General features: G+C 52.5%; 1 protein-coding gene across 1 annotated transcript; it reads right to left on the bottom strand.

Moving 5' to 3' along the window:
- Positions 1-7: 7 nt before the first annotated feature.
- On the bottom strand, positions 8-10,410 carry REN (renin). Its single transcript, XM_067714960.1, has 10 exons — positions 10,240-10,410; positions 7,003-7,153; positions 6,324-6,447; positions 5,598-5,716; positions 4,418-4,614; positions 2,577-2,585; positions 1,922-2,041; positions 1,368-1,512; positions 975-1,073; positions 8-350 (listed from the first exon to the last, which is right to left on the bottom strand). The coding sequence occupies exons 1-10, from the start codon at positions 10,317-10,319 to the stop codon at positions 189-191; spliced, it is 1,206 nt and encodes a 401-aa protein (XP_067571061.1). The 5' UTR covers positions 10,320-10,410; the 3' UTR covers positions 8-188.
- Positions 10,411-19,297: the final 8,887 nt, after the last annotated feature.

Here is a 19,297-nt window from a genome sequence, read left to right as displayed (position 1 = left end):
ACATGAAGTCTTTATTCTGTTTGTCCTCAAAGTAGGGAAGAGCTGGTGCTGGGGGCAGGGCGCACATCCAGGAGGTGCTGCATGCCCCTGAGTGAGGGCACAAGCACAGGCAGGGGTTGGAGAGTCCCAGAGAGTGCTCTAGCCCTGGGCTAGAGCTGAGGGCAGGACCCGCAGGGAAGCAGAGGGCCTCAGCGGGCCAGGGCAAAGCCAATGCGATTGTTACGCCGATCAAACTCCGTGTAGAACTTGCGGATGAAACTGGCACCCAGGACCCAGACTGGCCCCGTGGGCGGTGGGACGTCCAGACCGTGGAGGGCCAGTGTACACAGATCATCACTATTGTAGGGGTCCTGGCAGGAAGCAAGAGGGTTTCCACACTGCCCAGCTGATAATCACGTTGCCTGACTCCAGCAGCCATCCTCCGCAGCATCCCCCCACCCGTCCCCCATCCACACCGGGCCTCCATCACATGCTGGCCCTTTGAACCATCATGGATCGCACCCCTCCGAGATGCAGGCACTAAGCTGGATGGTGCTAACGATGCGTCAGGCACAGCACTGCCTTCAGGAGCTTACGGTCTGGCAGAGCTTCTGGTCCTAGACAAGGTATTTAACACCTCTAAACCCACGGAACGTAAAAAGCAGGTAAGAGTATAGGAGCATAACATTACTGGGGGCGTTGGATGAGAATGGAGATCAGGAGATGAGCACAGGGATCCTCAAATTTGGCTGCAAGTTGGAATCACCTGGGGAGTTTTGAAAACATTGATGCCCAGGTGCCACCCCCAGAGGTATCAATAGGTATGGGATGTGGCTTATTACTGGGATTTTTAAAAGCTCCCAGGTGACCCTAATGTGCAGCCCAGTTTGAGAACAACTGGTCTAGCAGGTAATCTGTGCATAATGACTTGTCTCTTTTAGAGGGCCCCTGCCCACCCTTCCTCCCTGTTGCCGAGGGGCAGACTAGAGTCTCACCTGTAATACATAGTCCGCGCTGGTGAGCGTGTAGGCTCTGCCTCCGAGGTGGAAGGAGATGTCAGGGAGTGTGGGCACTTGGTTACAGTTCACGACATACTGGCGGTGGGGAGGGTCAAGGGAGCCCCTTTGAGTGTGGGAGGTCCCCCAGCAGACACAGCCCTGTGCTTGTGGCCCGGCCCTTCTCCTGGAGAGGGCTGGGCACAGTCCCCAAGTCCCCAGTCCCCTCTCCCAGGGACCAAGGACAAAGCCACACATGGGAAGAATGTGAGAGGCAGGAGAGGAAGGCCTGAAATGGTCTCATTTGGGACCGAATGTTTCCTAGGGTCATTTGGGGGCCTGGACCAGGTGGTGCTCCCCCCACCCCTAGCGCCCTCCCCGCCAGCTCCTTACTTCATCTGTGCTCAGCTCCTTGGCCCCCAGGGTCTCCATGAGCAGCCTTAAGGAGCTGGTGGGACCCGAGATGTAAGATGCACCGGTATCCACCACTACCATGCAGCCCTCCTCACAGAGCAAAGTGGTCGACCTCACAGACACCCTGGGGAAGGCCACACAGTCAGACAGACAGATGGACAGCAGGCTGATGGGGCACCACCAGGCTGCATGGCTTTCCCGAGTGAGGGCAGATGATGGGAGGGAGTGCTGGTGGTCCAGTGATTCAGTGAAGGAGGGGTAATGCGTGAGCTGGAAGAAGAGAGGTGCTGCCCCCTCCCTCGGCGTGTGGCTTAGTGACCCTCCGCTTCCTCCCAGTAGGCCCCCTCCCCTCTGAACCATATATCTCAGTGTTCCCCATCCCCGGACAAAGCAGGCAGAGAGCAAGTGTTGGCCAGACCTTAAGAAGCGGCTGCATTAGGAGAGAGGGCAGGATGGTAACCCTGCCCCTTCCAGACCGCACCCACGGCAGCAGCAGCATTTTTAGAGAGTGAGGAGGGTTGAGGATTCCTGACCCTTTCATTCTGATCTGCCAGGAGCCAGTCTTGCTGACGCTCACGTAGTGGAAATTCTCTTGGTAATACTGGGGGTCGCTGCCTCCCAGCACGATCTCTCCCCCCAGCAAGTGGGAATTCCTAAAGGGAAGACCAGAGGCTCTTGGAGACCCACAACCTTGAGACTCAGTAACCCCAGGAACAAGGGAAGTTGGGCACAGGTGCAGGGTGGGGCAGAGGAAGGCGGGGCGGACGGCAAGGCTAGGGAGCTGCAGAACATGCCGCTTCTCCACCTTTCTTGCCCCTTCCCAAGCCCAGTCAGAGGTGGTTCCAGGATAGTCCGGCTGCGCCCCATAAAGCACCCCCAGAGAGGTCACAGAGAAGGAACAGGCAGGCGGACAGTGAGTAGACTGCAAACAAGACACAAATCAGCCCCACCCTCACTTGGGTTCGGGGAGCTGTGTGCTGCGCAGGTGCACGGGACATGGGATGGGCCTCTGGGAGCTGTCGGGTGGGGGGGGCAAGGACATGAGGAGAGCGGGAAGGTGGAGCAGAGAGCTTGGGCCTCCAGTGCAGCCTGGGTCTGCTGAGGTGAGTTTGGGGCAGGTGGCAGGTGTGATTCTGGGCCAGGTGCTCTGGAGGGTCAGGGCCAAGTGGGGGGTTTCCGTCTCCTTACTTGGAATTTCTGCACAGAAAGAGACACAGCAGAGAGGAAGACTTTGTTTCAGGTGAGCCCCGCCAGCCTGTTGTTTGGCAGGGTGGGTATTACGCACTCTTTGTACCCTACAGGCAATGGAGTCACCAGGAGGTGAAGTCACTTGCCTGAGTGGGGGACTGGAGCCAGGGCTCCTGGTGCCCAATCTGAAGCTGGTGCCCCTTGCTTTCCTCTCCTCCAGGTGGCATGATGCCTCCCAAAGCTCAGGGCCTACCTTAGGGCTGGTTTCCTCTATGTGTGTGTGTGTGTGTGTGAGAGAGAGAGACAGAGACAGAGAGACAAAGAGAGAGAGAGAGATGGGATTTTCCACATTCATAGTAGAAGGCAAGTGTGCATGCACGTGGGTGCACAGCGTGTAGGTTGCACGTTATTGGTGCAAGTGCAATTAATTGCATTTTTATAAATCCAGTACATATGCATATGTGCTAGCACAATTTCCCTCTGCCTCTCTCCCCAAACCTCAAGATCTCTCTGGATGTTGCCTCCTTCTCATCCAGTGTAAAGGAAGAGGCAGGCCCTCTCCTCAACAAGGCCCGCCTTCCTCCTGTTTGCTGGGATCCTACTCCCTTCCATGGCCTCCAGGCTCCTATACCCTCAGTTACCTCCTCCTTTTCCCCACATTTTCAACCTGTCACTTTCCACTGGCTTCCTCCTCCACCTGCAAGCACACTCAGGCATCCTCCAGCATTTAAAATCACCCACCCTTCTTTTCCCTGCTTCTCTGTGCAGCTCTGTCTGCACCCCACCTGGCATTCCCTCCCCTGACGAATTTCTCAGGGCAGCCTACATCTGCCTTTGCCTTCCTGACACACATCCACCTCTTCGCTCCTTGCCATCTGCCCTTGCCTGGCCTCTAAAACGCCTCTTCCCAAGACTGCCCCTCACAGCCAATTGGTGGCCTTTTCTCAATCCCTCCCTTTCTCTCATCAGACCAGACACTCCTTTTCATTTCATCTCTGTGATTTCTCTGGACACTGACCCTCCCCTCTGTCCTCGCTGCTACTGGCCTCCTGTTCTCACCCTCATGATCTCTTGTCTCCAGCTCATACAGAACAGCTGAGAGCAGATCACATTTCTGCTCAACAGCTGATAGCAGCTTCCCCAAGATTGGCTGAGCTGCACATAAGCTCAGCCTAGAGTTGAAAGCGTGGAGTTTCAGCCTCATGTCCCCTGTTGTTGCCCATCACATTGTAATGTTTCTTGTCTTCCCTGCCGGACTGTAAGCTCTGTGAGGGCAGGGACTCTGTCTCGTACACTGTGTTCATGGATGTACCCCCAGAGCCTCGCACAATGCTTGTCATATCAGTGCCCAATATTTGTTGAATCAGTGAATGAGCAGATAAATGAAGGGATTAATGAATGAATGAAGCCAGCTGTCTATGTGAGAGAAGCCAGGGTCCTTACAGGGAGGTCCGCCAGTCACGGCAATGCCTTACTTTCCATCACCCCCACTCTGCATTCTCCTCTTGTTCTAGAGCAGTGCTGAACTGAACAGAAAGTAAAAAAAACTTTCCACAAAGACAGAAATGTGCTACACCTGTACTATCCAAAGTGGTAGCCGCTAGTCGCCGTGACTGCTGAGTACTTGAAATATGTAGTGTGGCTAAGGATTTGAATGCCTAATTTTAATTAATTTTAATTTAAGCATCGGCTTCCATATTGGATAGTATAGCTCTAGATATGGATTGAATACCACCTGATCCCGAATACATCAAAATCCTGGCCCAGAGCTCTCTTCCTACTCTCTCAGCTCTCCTGCCTCCTTCCCTCTCCCCGCCTCTGCCCCTGGAGTCCAGGCCTACCTGCTGTAGTAGACAGAGAAGACGTCCTCCTTCAGCACCCTTTGGGAGAGGATGTGGTCAAAGACGGGGGTGACCCCCCCAATGGCCTGTGCAGGGAAGCCCATGCCCAGAACACCATCAAACTTGGCCAGCATGAAAGGGATCAGGGGCAGCTCCGTGACCTCTCCAAACGTCTGTGTGACTGTGATTCCACCCACCTGTTGGAGGAAGGACCAGAGGAGACCAAGCCCACAGCCTGTACCCTGGCCAGGGTCTGGTCTAGGCTTCCACACTGGGGCCCCCAGGCACACACAGGCCCCAGGGTGTGACAATCTGGGGTAAGACCATTTCATCAACACTACATGCATATCACCTCTCCTAATAAACATGTAGGCGGCAGAGTCCAGAGGGACTGGAAGGGGCAGAGGCGGAGAAGGTGGTATTGCCAAGCAATAGTAGTAGAAGAAAAGATGCCAGGAGCTCCCCAGCGGCCCAGCTCTCACATCGGCAGGACTGGGTTTTTGTCCCCTACCCCCAAGATGGGCCAAGGATTTCTCCAGCACAGCCAGGCCTGCCCTTCATGATCCTTCTTCCCTAATTTCACGGACAAGAGGGAGTAAGGGCTCACACTGATTTCCTCTCAGTTCCATATGTACCCTTCCCCTAACTCTGTCAGAGCAGTAGCTAGAGAAACCCAGAAATGGAGGAGGGTCAGACACAGGCCAAGTGACAGTGAAAACCAGGACTGACATTAATCCCAAACTCTGAACTCAACTATGACCTTAAAACCTAAGCCTGACTCCAAAAGTGACGCTGACCTTAAGGATGACGATACCCCTGACCCCTGACCCCGACTCTGACTCTGGATTTCAGTCTAGGGTCTAGTTAAGAGCCCAGTCAGAGCTGGGTGACCTCAGGCAGGTTACTTGACTGCAGGCTGTGGGGCTCAGGACAAACCCTATGAGTGCGTTAGATGGAAAGGCCTCCACAGATCACCCAGGTTGGGCCAGGAGCTCAGGTCTGCTCTGCCCCAGGTGCTTTGCAGCTCTGGAGAGAAGTAGCAGAGGAGGGTGCTCTTCAGCTCTCCGGGCTCCAAGGTGGATGGGCCTGCACCTTCCCCAACCACAGGCCCTAGGGTGGCAGGAGATGCCTAGGGACAAGAAGGGCAGGAGGTCAGATGACCTGGGATGGCCTCACTTACAGTCACCAGGTCCTGGCTCAGGAAGCCTTTGACCTTCCCAGATCCATAGTGGATGGTGAATTCCGTCCCATTCTCCACATAGCTGGAGGATTCCGAGGAGTCGTAGAGGCTGTGAATCTCTGGCAGGGAGACATAGGCTCAGGGCCAAGGGAGGCCCAGGCAGGGGGCTCGGGGGCAGGCGCTGGCTATGGCTCATGTGTTGAGGCCTGAGTGCAGAGACAGGGTGGCCCTGAGCTTGGAGGCTTGGAAAATGTGTTTCATCAATCAAGGACTGCGTACCTCGGGCCCCTGTAATGTGCTCATGTCTCTGAGAATTTTGTCTCAAATGAAGTATTTTAAAGTAATTGCTAACACTAGGGTGGGGAGAAGATTCTGGTCACAGTAAGCATTCAGTAAGTTCACGGAGGGTAAGGACGGCAGAGCCCCAGAGCCTGGGATGGGTCTGAGAATTCAGTCCTCTCCCAATCTCAGGAGGAGTGAGAAATGGCTTTCTGGGTGGGCTGGGGGCTCCTGGAGCCTGCTTTTTTTTCTTTTTTTTACCTTGGTGGCCATATAAGAAAAATGGGGGACATTTTCTTCTTCTCTCTTCTCAGGGGCAGTGGGAGCAGAGGCAGAGAGGAAGCAGCTCAACTGGTAGCAGGAGAGATTTAACTGGGTGTGAGGTGGGACTGCCCAAGCACGACAGGGCAGGGGCTTTGAGGAGGCACCCCAGGTCCCGCGTCTCACCACAGGCCGTGTAGAGAGGGCTGCACTTGGTGGAGGGCACCCAGAGGTTGGCTGAGCCCGTGTCAAAGATGACTTTGAAGGTCTGTGGTGGGGTGCCAATGCCGATCTCGCCATAGTACTGGGTCTGCAGGGATGAAACGAAAGAGGTGGCTTGTGGGGCTTGGGGAGCCTTGGGACTTGGGGTCTTGCCTGATACCCCCTTGGCACTTGGGGCCAGATCAGGCAGATCACGCAGCCTCTCTGGGCTTCCATTTTCCAGCAGGGATGGGGTGGGAGGCTTAGCACTGTCTTATGACTTCCCAGGAAGTGGGAGGCTCGATGAGACAAGAGGGCAAAATAAAAGTACTGCAAATGAAGCAGGAAGGTGCCCCAAGCCTTAAGGAACCACTGATGCAGTAAGTAGTCAAGCTGCACTGAGCCTGGTCACAGAAACCTGCATCTGAGGTCATACACCCCTCCTGCCCACCCCTGACACCTGGGCTTGGGGCCCAGAGCCTGGATTCCTGAGTTCCAAACCTGACCCTGCCTCTGGGCTCCTTCCTGCCCTCTGTGCCTCAGGTTTTCCAGCTGTGAAATGGGAATTTCGTGAGGTGCTCAAAAAGGGCAAAGAAAGCCTTAGGCCCGAGAGAAAAAGGAGAGGGCAGGTGGTGGGGGCCAAGGGAGCGAGCTGGGCACTCACATCCAGGTAGTTGGTGAGCACCACAGGGGAGGTGCGGTTGCCAAAGGAGAGTGTCTTGGTGAGCTGGCTCCACTCAGCACCCAGCCTGGCCACGTCCACGCCTCTCTCCTTCAGCCTTTCCCAGACGGAGGGCATTTTCTTGAGGAAGATCCTGGCCCGTGACGCAGTAAGAAAAAGTAGAAGGGCTCTGTCCTGCCCCATAATAATGGTAGAGTTCCGGAAGCTTCTGATACAACTACCCCTAACCTTAGCCCAGGCACCTAAGAATCACTCTTGAGCCCTTAGGCCTCTAAAGGAGAATTTACAAACCTCCGTGGTCACCTACGCTGGTATTAAATAACCCTCAACTAACTCCTCCTGTTGTCTAATTTTGATCCTTATCACTGCAAGGCCATTTGTTCATTCATTCATTCCGTAATCACAGGTTGAACACCTACCCTGTGCCTGCACCGTGCTGGATACTAGGATATAAAGATCATCACTGCCTTCAAGGAGCTCCAGCAGGCCAGGAGACAGAGGAGGAAACAGCACTGACTTCCCCTCTAAGGAGATGAAGGCTGGGAGTGCCCCTCTCAAGGCGGGGCAGGAGGGGGCAGTGCCACATGGGGCCTGCAGGTGGCAGCAGACACCCTCAGTGGCCTGTGGGGGCTGTGGGATGCTGCGGGCGGGCGCCCAGCCAGGACCGTGGGGTGGAGTGGACCGATTGAACTGGGTGCGGTGGGGGAGAGGTGGGCGTCTCCAGAGTGCCTGTGCAGCCTGTCCTTGGAAAGATGTGCCTTCTGAAGCCTAAGTCCCAGTCCCTCGGCTTCTTGTCCTGACACTTTCCTATCAGCTTTGGGAGGCAGAATTAGACCTGGGAAACTCACAGCACACTGAGCTGCCACCACGTGAGTGCCAAACACTGTGCACGCCACCCCACCCATGTAAGCCTCATGACAACTCTGCAAGCTGGCTGTCGTTATCCTCACTTTATGATAAGGAGTGAGGTGCCTCAGAAGCGATGCAGCAGACATTTAAAGCGGCGTGATCGGCCCTGTTTCCCATATAGGGTCCCCTGGGCTCTGATACAAAGGCTGTGTGCCAGAGGCTGGAGGATGTCCTGAGCTGTTGGTGGGGGGTCCCAGGGTTGCAGCCCAGTGTCTGGAGTATCCCTCTTTCTTATTCTGTACTTGGCACTATCCTTTCCTGCTCACACCCCATGTATTCTGTGTACCCCATTATGCCCACAAACATGAAGGCAACTTTCATGCCTGTCGATATAATATTTTAACGGAAATGACTTGTCAAATTCATAACATACTCTGCTCTTCAACAAAGTATTTTCACAATTATGATCTTCTTTGATTCTCAGCCATCTCATGAGCTGGGTAATTTTACTATTCTCATTTTACAGATGGGAAAATGGAGGGGCAGAGAAGGCTTGACCCCAAGGAGGGCTCATTTTCCACTATTTACTATGAACAACCTCAGCTCTGGACCTTTACTTTTACCTTTCTCCTTTTAGAAAGCCCCTTCCTTCTCGCCTTCCCCTTCCCTCCCCACACCCCAGCACGTTCATCCTTGGAAGCCTAGCAGGCACCCCCATCCCCGTCCCGGGAAGCTTGCCCCATGAACTCCCTCCACAATGGCCTCACCTTTGCTTGGGCTCCTGCTCTGTTTTCGCGGGGTGCTCACAGCCAGCACTGCACAGCCTCATGCTGCCTGGTGCTGAGGGCATAGTGGTTGTGGGGACATGCTTGAACCTCTTCCTACCAGCGTGATTCTGAGCAATTTACCTAACCTCTCTGGGCCTTTCCTGAGCTCCCATTAACTCCTCTGTAACAATGGACTGAATGGTAGTACCTACCACGGAGAAGCACTTTGCAGATTAAGCAAGCTGCCCACTGCTCGGTAAGTAAAAGGCATTTGTGTATGTAAAAGGCAAGGACACGCCTTGAGAATGGGGTCTGTTGTTTGGATCTCTCAAAGAGCCTTGCATCATGCCCTGCACATGGCAGGTAGCAAAATTCCTGTAAGTATGTTTTAAAAGCCTGACTCCCTCTTCACCTTGGCCCAATTCCATTCTTCTTCTCTTTCTGAAGAGAACAAGGGAGAATGTTTCCACCTTTCCCTGCCTTTATCCTGGGGGTGGGGCCACGCTCAGGCACACGCTGCTGCTGGGAAGCCCCCCGCTCTCTCACACCATGCCCCCAACCCAGCAGCTACTCTCCATGAGCCTTGGAGCAGGGGAAACCAGCTTTGGAAACAAAAGGCCCAGTGCGTGCCCAGGCTCAGCCTCTTACTTGTGACCTCCGGGAGCCTCAGTGTCCCCAGCTGCAAAATGGGACTGCTGAGTTGTTTGGAGGATGATTTGAGATGAGATACGGGAAACGATCCTGTGAATTCCTCAGCATTTTACAGACTTAGCAACTATTACTGTTATTAAAACCTGCCCTCTTACCTTCAGGTCTTCTGGTCCCATCTGCACTCCCCAACCTGAAACCCTTTCTCCACAGGCCCCCCACCCCCCTGCCTCTCCCCTTCTGCAGCCTTGAAGAATTGCTTGTTCCCACAGGGCCTGGCACCAAACATGGATGTTAGGTCTCTCTCCTCCCACCTTTGGGCTGCCTTAAGCCTTTCTTTTAACAGTTGTGATAATCACCCTGGAGTATGATAACAGCTGGGTTTTTACAGCGTGCCTGCACCAGGCCGAGGGATTTACATGCAATATCTCATTCAGTCTTCAAAGCAGCTCTGTAAAATCGGTGTTTTAAAAATGGTAAACTGAGACCTGGAGAGGTTCACTGTCTGGCCCGTGGTTCCAGAGCTAGTTGGCTCTGCTAGTGGAGCAGAGTTTAAACCAAGACCACCCAATTCTGGAAGCCTTGCATTTAATCACTGTGTTGTGCTGCTTCCCGGGTAGACTTAACTGTACTGCACCCTTCTTAGTAATTAGGCTGTGAGCTCCCGAGGGGCAGGGAGTATGTCTCAGTCATCCCTGGGTGCCCCCACTGCCTAGCATGGTGATCTACGCAGGAAGTGAAAGCTCTGGTCAGGGATCAAAAGACACTGCTTCCAGGCTTAACTAGTGCCACTGCTGGCTGTGTGATATTGGGCAAGTCACCTGACCTCTCTGAATGGAACTATAAACCTTGCTGCCCTGCTGGTGGTGAGGACTGGGTGACATCACATATCTGAAAGCCTAGGTGTTAGGAAAATGAGGATCCCTTCTCCCCTGCCACCCTCTCTCCCAGTTACCGTCTGAAGGTGCCAGTGTCTGCGGGGAGACCGAAGGTGCAGGAGCCCCAGAGCACCAGCAGGAGTCCCCAGCGAGGCATTCTGCTCCACTGGTCCACGCTTCCTGTGGGTCCACGCTTTGCCTGTGTCCCAGCTCTCTCTGGGACCCACTGAAGGACCCTTCTCCTTTTGTACGCTCCGCACTTGGGATGCCTGCGATTCTGCTCTGCCCTAATTTATTACCGTGGGGCAGATGGCAGGGCAGCCAGTAATAAATCCCTCCGTGGGACTGAGCTAAGTGGGTGAAGGGTGATCAGGCTTCTGACGCGGAGCAGGGGGGCCAGAGGAAGGAAGGTTGTGGGAAAGCAAGGCTGTGCCCAGTGACGCCAGTAGCCCGGTCTCGGCCTGGCCCTGTGACCCCTCAGGGAAGACAGGCTGATGAGAAACAACACTGCTAGGGGACAAGGGCAGGGCTGGGACAAGCATGGAACCCGGGTTTCCAGTCCCTCAGCCAGTCTCCCTCACCCCTTGCCTTTGTAGCTCTGTCTTCTGGGTTAACCTTGGCTGTGCCCCTGCCTAGCTTCTCCTAGGCTGCCTCTCAGTGTTCCCATCTGGAACATGGGTGACCCCTCCTGGCTCGTTCCCTGACAGAGCCAGATGCTGCTTCCCTCCACGTCTCTGTCAGCAGTGGCTGTTTATGGGAAAGTGCAGCACAGCCCTTCCTCTGGAAGTAGGCACCTGGGGGCAGGGGGCGTGTGTCCATCCTCAGTTGACCTAGTATTGGTGGAAGGGAAGGGAAGCCCTGGGGATGTGGGGAGGCTTCTGCCAAAGAGCGAGGTGGGGCAGCTGTTCTTCCAACCCCTCCTCCTCTTTCTGCTTGGCCTTAACTCCTTTCTGGGCTCTGTCTCTGCCCCCTTCCCTTTTTCTTGTAGCTTACAAGCGGTCAAGGGCAGCTCACCACACACTCACCTGGCCCCTAAATCCCAGGATGGGTGCTATTTATTCAGCTTAGGATGTCCTCTCCTGGCTTCTCCCTGCTCACTCTTAGGGCCCACTTCCAATATCACTATCTCCTCCGTGAAGCAGGTGTGGATTCAGCCTGGAATTGACTGTCTCTGCTGGGGGCTCCCACAGTGCAGACACGAGCCTTCTGTGAGAGCACAGACCTCAACTGTCCTGTCTCGAAATTATTTCTGTGTACATCTGCCTCTTGCCCAGAGTGGTGCTTAATACTCATCAAATGAGTGCCCGGTGAACCATGATGAGCAGTGCGAGAAGCCCTGGCATCACCGTCAGGGACCCGGCTTCTAGTTCTGACTCTACCACCAACTTGCTGTGTGACGTGGGAACCCCTTCCCCTCTCTGGGCTTCAGTTCTCCAATCTGGAAGATGAAGCAGCTGCTGGGTGGCCCCAGGGCACCCTCCTGGGTAGACACTCTAGTATCCCAGTCCTGTGTATTCAGGGCACTGCTCTCTGCACCGACTGTGGGCAGTAAGAACTTAACCAGAGGCGCTAATCTCTGTTACCAACATGTTGTCTAATTAATGCATTTGGATCTCTGAAATTATAACACCCTTACCAAGTGATGGGAGAATTTGGTGTTTCTTGGTATAAACTCTCACCGGAGAATTCTCAGGCCCTGTGGTTGGCATTGGGAGAAGCATTTGAGGGCAGGGGAGAACTTTTAAGAACACCTCAAAGTGGGAACATCTCTCTTGTCAGATTGAATAAATATTTATTAAGCATCCCTGTAGGTCTCGGTGCTCTTTCATTTATTAGCAAGTATCCACTGAGCATTTCTTATATATTAGACACTTTTCTAGATGCTGGAGTTACAAAGGTGACAGAAATGAACACCATTGCTTCTGCAGAGCTCTGTGAAGTGGGGACCCTCTGCTCAAACAGGAAGCTGAGGCTTCAGAGAACTTAGGGAAGGACAAGCTGAGCGCTTTGCCTTGTGACTCCGGGCTCCTCTCTGGGGCTGTGTGTGTCACAGATGACCGGCAGAGCCAATGGGATGCGAAGGAGAGGGGTGCTGGGCTGTGGCTGAGTCTGCCAAGCCCACAGAGCTTTCTGTGGGGGAGAGGGAGCTCTTCAAAGCCCCGTCCTCACTGCAGTTTAGATGCCGGCACAGTGCAGCAGGACCCTCACCTGTATTTCAGGTCAGTACTCAGGACTCTTCTATGGCAAAGGCAGGGCTGGGGGTCCCAACAGCCGGCCAAGCCCTCTGTGGCCCCAGGTACTCTCCAACCAAAAATGCCCTTCCTGCCCACATCCCTGTCTCCTGCCAGTGGGTGCAGCACATGTGAGTACTGACCCTGGGACCAGCAGTGGGTACAAGTGTGAATAAGAAGAGGGAATAACTTCCCCAGGAAAGACACAACTGTCAAACTATAGACCAGAGTTGCAGGGACCAGAGGATGGTCTTCTCACGCGCTGCTCTCAGCCCACCCCCTCAACTCCTGTGGGGCTCAGATCCTGAGACCAGACACTGGGTATCACATCCCATCAAGACTGTGGCCTGGACTCACAGTGAGCAGGGATCCTGAAATCAAGCCGTGAAGGTCCGTGGAGGGCAGCTCTGCAGAAGCTTAGCTGGGAGAGAGAAGCCCCAGGGATCATAAAGCCCTTGAAGTTTCTTCCACAGAAATTGGAGTCAGACCCGTTTGTACAGCCTCATTGTACAGAGCTGAGGCCCTTAAAGGGTGGCAGGGAGAAAGAATCCAGTTTTAGTTCCGTTCTGAGGAAGAATTGTCGAGCAGTCAGCACCCAGTGAGAGCGAATGCCCTGCGTGCGGTCACCTCCGACCCTGGGACAGTCCGCTCCAGTATTTTTTAGGATTCTGTGTGTCCTGACTCCCTGCCAAGTGGCCCAGCCTGTTACTTCCCGTTTTCCCTGTCGGGTGAGGATGATTGGAAGGCAGGTGGAACTCCATGAGAATCTCCCTCTGAACCTGGGCCTGCCGGTGCCCTGGGCTGTGGGAGGGAAGGCGCGTGGGTAGGGACCTTTCCGGGGTTATCTCGCAGGCCCCATCAGCCCAGGGGTCCAGTGTTCCTCACAGAAGCCCCCCAGAATCCCATGTCGAGGCCCCAGGCTGCGTCACCTGAGGTCGGGGAAGCAGAGCTGGAGGCAAAGGGAAGGGCTGGGCCGCACCTGCCCTTTCCCCTGGGGCAGACCCGTGACGTGAGAACCAGTCCGGAGAAGCATAAATCCCGCCTGGGTCCCGTCCTGTCCTCTCTCTTCAGATCCCACGCTGGGTGTGCAGAGTGGGGGGCAGGGGCATTCAGAGGGGTGGTGGGGCTCTGGGAATCTCTCAGGAGACAAGTGGTGCTCAGGGTTTCTCTAAAAATGCCCCCAAATCCCACTTTGCTCCAGGGTAATGACCCCAAGGAGACTTGGGATTGTGACCAGGACTGGGAGGGACCAACGGAGGTGAAGTGTGGAGGGAGAGAAGGCTGTGTGGTACCAAGAGGCTGATTTTTGCTACTTTGAAAGGAGCATGGATTTATTTCCACCAGCATTAGTTTAGTGGAAAGTTCTTGCCATGGCCACTGCCCTGGGGAAGGTGGCAAAGAGATCAGACTCACCGAGGCTTGGAATTGGGGAGCTAAATATCTCTGGGCCGATACTGCTTCTGTTCATAAAGAGCAAACGGGAAAGCAGGAAAAAAGATAAAAATGGACACGTCTTTTCTTCACCTGTATTCCTCCCCGTGTCACGCTTAACTCCCCAACCCCGGAGGGCCCAGCTGCTTCCTGGGAGGAATTTTTCAATCAGATGGGAGCATTGAGCTTGCAGAGATGAGCAGCTGGGGCCTTGAGAGGAAAAAACAGACCCGGAACGGAGTTTAATAACCAGCCAGGGCTGCCTTGTGTGGGTGGACCCTCCAGAGGGAATAATTACTTGAAAGGCATTGGGGCTGGGACCGGGAGCGTCTTAGAGCTGCGGGGTGGAGATGCAGGGAACCAAGTGTCCTTAGCTGGTTGTTCTGGGGGCCTTGGAGGAACAGGAATTCAGCCACAGGGTTGGGGTGATCCCAACCTTAGGCCTGCTCAAGTGGTGGCCCAGGAAAATTGAAGGCAGGTCACCCGGGTCTTGGGAGCTACAAGCACCTGGGGGGAGGACAGGATTGGCAAGGGGGTGGGGAGCTTGGTGGGAGAGCTTGGTCAAAGGAGTACTCCTGAAATGAGATGCACCCAATGTAGTGGGACCAGACAGCATAGCCTGAGGCATGAAAGCTAGAAACATAATAAACTGCTTTTCCCCAAATGGCACTGGTGGTCTGTTTCATTATCAAACAAAGCTTAAACTGGAAGGTCCCTTTTCCAGAGGAGGGGTCACGGTGGGGCAGCTCAGTGGAGGATGTGTGTGTTTGTGCTGTGTGGGGGGTGGTGATGCAGGGGCAGTGGTTCTGATGCGAGGGTGCTAGGGGTTTGTGCGCTAGAGTGTCACCAGCAGAAGTATAGGGAAGTGGTTGTATCCCGAGAACATTTCCTAGAAAATGGACCCCTTTCTTCCTTTCTTCTCGCTTTCCTTTTTTATCAGAAAAATAAATACTCTCGGGGTTTTTAAAAAATGTTTTTTAATTTATTTTTTTATACAGCAGGTTCTTATTAGTTATCCATTTTATACATATTAGTGTATTAGGTGGTGGTGGTGTGATGAATTGGGAGGTTGGGATTGACATATATAAATACTCTAGTTTTAAAATTCAGTAGAACTCAGAGGCTTTTAAGGATAACCAGCATCTCCAATCCTGCTCTACAGAGGCGACGCCTTTCAACTCTCTCAGCTATTTTGCTATCGATGGCTGTCCATATTCCTAAAGGTTACGCTTAAACTGCCATTTCTTAATTTTTCAGTTTTATTCATTATTTCTTCTTCTTTTATGGTAATTAAGGATTTCTCTCTCTTATGCTCCGTCCCTCCAACTTTGGCAAAATCGAAAGCCAGTACTTAGATTATTATAATTAAATTTACATTCATGGTGTATTACACTGACATTTCTTTGTGTAATTTTTTGCTTTTCATTAAGTTCATCATTGGTCCTGCCCCTTTCCCACTCCTTGTTTTTCTGTTCCCAGCTGTTCCACACCCCCTTCCGCCTGGTGTGATGCTCAGGTAATGCACCAGTGGAATTTTCTTCTGGGGGCTCGGTGCTCCTGGGGGATCTCTTTGCTGCTCTCCTCTGTGGCTTCCTATGTCCAGGTTCTGGGGTTTTCCTCTTTCTCAGGTGACACTTGTATTTAGGTGGAAGATGTGTTCCGAAGCTTGCTGAGAAAGGGTGCAGGAGAAGTAAACACTTGGAGTCCTGGCAGGTCTAGAAATGTTTCCATTCAACCCTTACTCTTTAGAGTTTGGGTGTGAATAGAATGCTAGGTTGAAACTTGTTTCACCTCTGAAATTAGAAGTTGTTTTTCCAATATCTTCTGATTTTAACAAGTGTGGTGCAACTCTGATTCCAGACTCTTCTGTGGTTTGATCTCTAGTGGGTTTCACCACCTTTCCTTACCCCTGGCATGGGTCTTCTTCCATTCATGTGCTTCATCCACTTAATAGATGCCCTCAACCTGGAAATTCGTGTCCTTCCGTTCTGGGAAATCGTCCTGCATTAATTCTTTGGTCATTTCTTCCCTTCCATTTTCTCTTTTTCTCTCTTCAGGAACTCATACTAGTAGGATATTGCAACTTCTGTTTGTTTTCTAAGTTTCTTATATTTTATCTCCTGACTTTTTTTGTTGTTGTTGTTCTACCTTCCATGAGATTTCTTTAACTTGATGTTCCAACTCTTTTATTTCTTAAAAAAAAAATTATCTCGTAATTTTAACCTCTGAAGGCCCTTTCTTATTCTTTGATTATTCCTATGTTTATTGCAACCACTACTTGGTTTTTTGTTTGTTTTTAAATTTATTTATTTTTATTTTTGGCGTGTGGGTCTTCGTTTCTGTGCGAGGACTTTCTCTAGTTGTGGCGAGCAGGAGCCACTCTCCATCGCGGTGCGCGGGCCTCTCACTGTCGCTGCCTCTCTTGTTGCGGAGCACAGGCTCCTGACGCGCAGGCTCAGTAGTTGTGGCACACGGGCCTAGCTGCTCCGTGGCATGTGGGATCTTCCCAGACCAGGGCACGAACCCGTGTCCCCTGCATTGGCAGGCAGATTCTCAACCACTGCGCCACCAGGGAAGCCCCCACTACTTGTTTTATGAGTGCAAAATTTTCTCTTATGCCCTCTGAGCATTTTTTTAAAAATTTTTTTTTCCCTCTGAGGATATTAATTACAGACTAATTTTTTTCTTGGTGTCTCTGGTTTCTCTGTGTTGTTTGCTTTGGTCTTCTCTTCCAAACTAGAGGTTTTATTCAAGCTCCTGGGACAACTTGGCTCTCCATTCAGGGCTAAGACAGACAGGTGGAGGGGCCTAGAAACTCGGTATGCAGGGGCAAGGCTCACAGCTGGTGTACCCCACTCTAGATGGGGGCTTTGAGCAGATTTTCCCTGGAGCACTGCCATAAAATGAATGTTTGTGCCCCCCAAAATCATATGTTGAAATCCTAACCTTCCATGTGATGATATTAAGGAGTGGGGGGCCTTCATGGGTGATTAGGTAATGAGGGTGGAGCCCTCATGAATAGGATTAGTAGCCCTTATAAAAGAGACCCCTGAGAGCTCCCTGCTCCTTTCTGTCACGTGAGGATACAACAAAAGCATAGCCATCTATGAAGCAGAAAGCGGGCCCTCACCAGGCCCTGAATCCGGGGTCCCTTGATTTTGGAATTCCCAGCCTCCAGAACTGTGGGAAAGAAATTTCTGTTGTTTATAAGCTACCAAGTATGTGGTACTTAGTTAAAGCAGCCCAAACGGACAAAGGTAGGTACCCTTCAATGGCAGTATCTGTCGGTCTTTTCTTTGGGGCGTTCTCTCTCCCATTTGGGGAGGTGGTCCTTGTGCCCTGCATTCTGGGAAGAAACTGGGAAAGGGCTCACCCAGGCAGACTTTCACACAGTCTACTCTCTTTTTTCCCTCTTGTCAGACACTCTCTTTATCCCCATCCTCATTGTGCTTGTGACCCCCTGACTAGAGGTCTCTACTGAATCCTCGAGAGAGAAAGCCTCTAGCTTCTTCCTCATGGGGGAGCAGGGTAGCCAGGCTGTGTTAGCTGGAGACAGGGGACTCAGGAAATCTAACTTCTCCATGTAGAGATTTCCAGCCAGTCCCCTGTTTTCAGTCTAGAATTCATCCCAGGTAGCTCCAAGTACCGAGACTTGGTCCTTGGGGTGAATCAGTTATGGCCCTTCAGTAGACCTTTTTGCTGGCTTTGAGGTTGTAGCTTCCTTCATTCTGCCAAGCCCTCCATCTAATTTCCATCTTCAATATCTGGTTGTCATTTCTCATCTGCTGTGGTTTCCTTTCCCTTCTCTTTGTCCTTGGGAGTCTATTCCTTTCTTGTTCCTTTGCTATCTTTTAAGGGGCTTAGGGTGTGAGCAGACATGACTGTGTCAGAAGTGGTACCTTTAAACATTTTGTGAAGGTAACATGCGGATGAGACTGTTGTTAAGACTCTATTGGACAGATAATAGAGAAAATATAGGTAAGCAAAACCCGAGAAGAGGATGAAACTGGGGGCTCTTTGTTTTGCTCTGGCTTTCCCAACAACCAAAACCAGTCCTGCTGGCCTCCAGGCTCCCTGCTCTGAGCTGAGTATGGAAGCCTGTTGGGCTCTGATGTTTTAAAATGGAAGAAGGGCGAGGAAGGGCATACTAACTCCCCTGGGACTTGACATCTTTTGCCTCCCTATGACCAAGTCTGGACCTGGGGAAGCTGCTTCCAGAGAAAGGAGACAGACAGGGGCAAAAGTCAGATGCCTGACCCCAAACAGGAGGTTTGAGGGGAGGAGACCTGCTCTGGGGATTGGTAACCTCACCTGTGTTGTCATTAAAGAAGTTGGAGAGGCATCGGGATAGAGTGACATTGGCTGCCAGAGACCTGCTACCCAAGACAAATCATTCAGGAAGAGGGTTGGCTCTGCCACACAGCAGGGACAGAGAAAAAGGAAAGACTGTAGCGTGTAGGAAGATTATGATACGTGGAATTAGAATGTGAGTCTCACTCTGGGCTCCCTAACTTGCCAGCCAACCTTGGGCGCACCACTTGACTTCTCCAAGAATACTGCCCACCTCTTGCAGTTGTTGTGAGGTTGAAATGGAGTAGCCCTGTGCTTGGCACACTACAGGACTAAAAAATTGCTTGTTAATATATTACTAGTGATACTAGAGGCAGAAGTCCCCCTGCATCCCTCCCACCCCCGCCCTCCATATTCCTTTGCTTAGGGGCATGAGACCACTTCCCTACTAGTGCAACAGACTTACCAAAATGGAAGGAATATGGAAAGAGATGCTCCTACCTCCCATTCCCCAGGGAAGGATGCCCAGGTCCTCCTGGTTTCTTGCCCCTTGGGGACTGTCTAGAGTTCCCAGGAAGGACTGGGTTTGAGAGACCCTAGGCAGCCCTACCTCCAAGTCTTTGGGCTCTGGTGCCCTAGCTCTCTGAGTCCACCCAGAAGTCTTGGGAGGTAGATGGGAGTCCCCGGGGCCCCTCACAGCCTGTACCTTCCCTCCAATCAATTCAGAGTCAGGCTGGGAGCCTCATGAAACCAAAAACCCCTTCACCCCATGGAGATCCCCATCCCTTCACAGCACATGGGGTCAAGAACTGCAAAGCCTTGAGTCTCACAGGCACAGTCCTGGGCAGGAAGACCAGGACAGGTGGATCCAGCTCTTCTGCTACCCACTGAAGCAGCTAGAACAGAGATCCTGGAGAGCACTTGGGTTGCAGTGGGAGCTAGTAAGGCCTGAAATGTAGTTAGAGGGGCCACACCACACACAGCGTCACACAGACACATGTATGTTTCTCATATTTACCCCTCTTACACATACCTTCTCACACACAGGCCTGCTTCTTATACCAGAGAACACATTTCACTCTCCTGCCCCTGAAGCAACACACACACACACACACACACCTCTGCCTCCTATCTGCCTAAACTTGAGGTCATGAGGAGAAATTAGGGGAGATCACAGGAAATT

This window comes from Pseudorca crassidens, chromosome 2, assembly GCF_039906515.1.
Source record: "Pseudorca crassidens isolate mPseCra1 chromosome 2, mPseCra1.hap1, whole genome shotgun sequence".
Classification (NCBI taxonomy): Eukaryota; Metazoa; Chordata; class Mammalia; order Artiodactyla; family Delphinidae; genus Pseudorca; species Pseudorca crassidens.
This window is presented reverse-complemented; position numbering and strand designations above follow the sequence as displayed.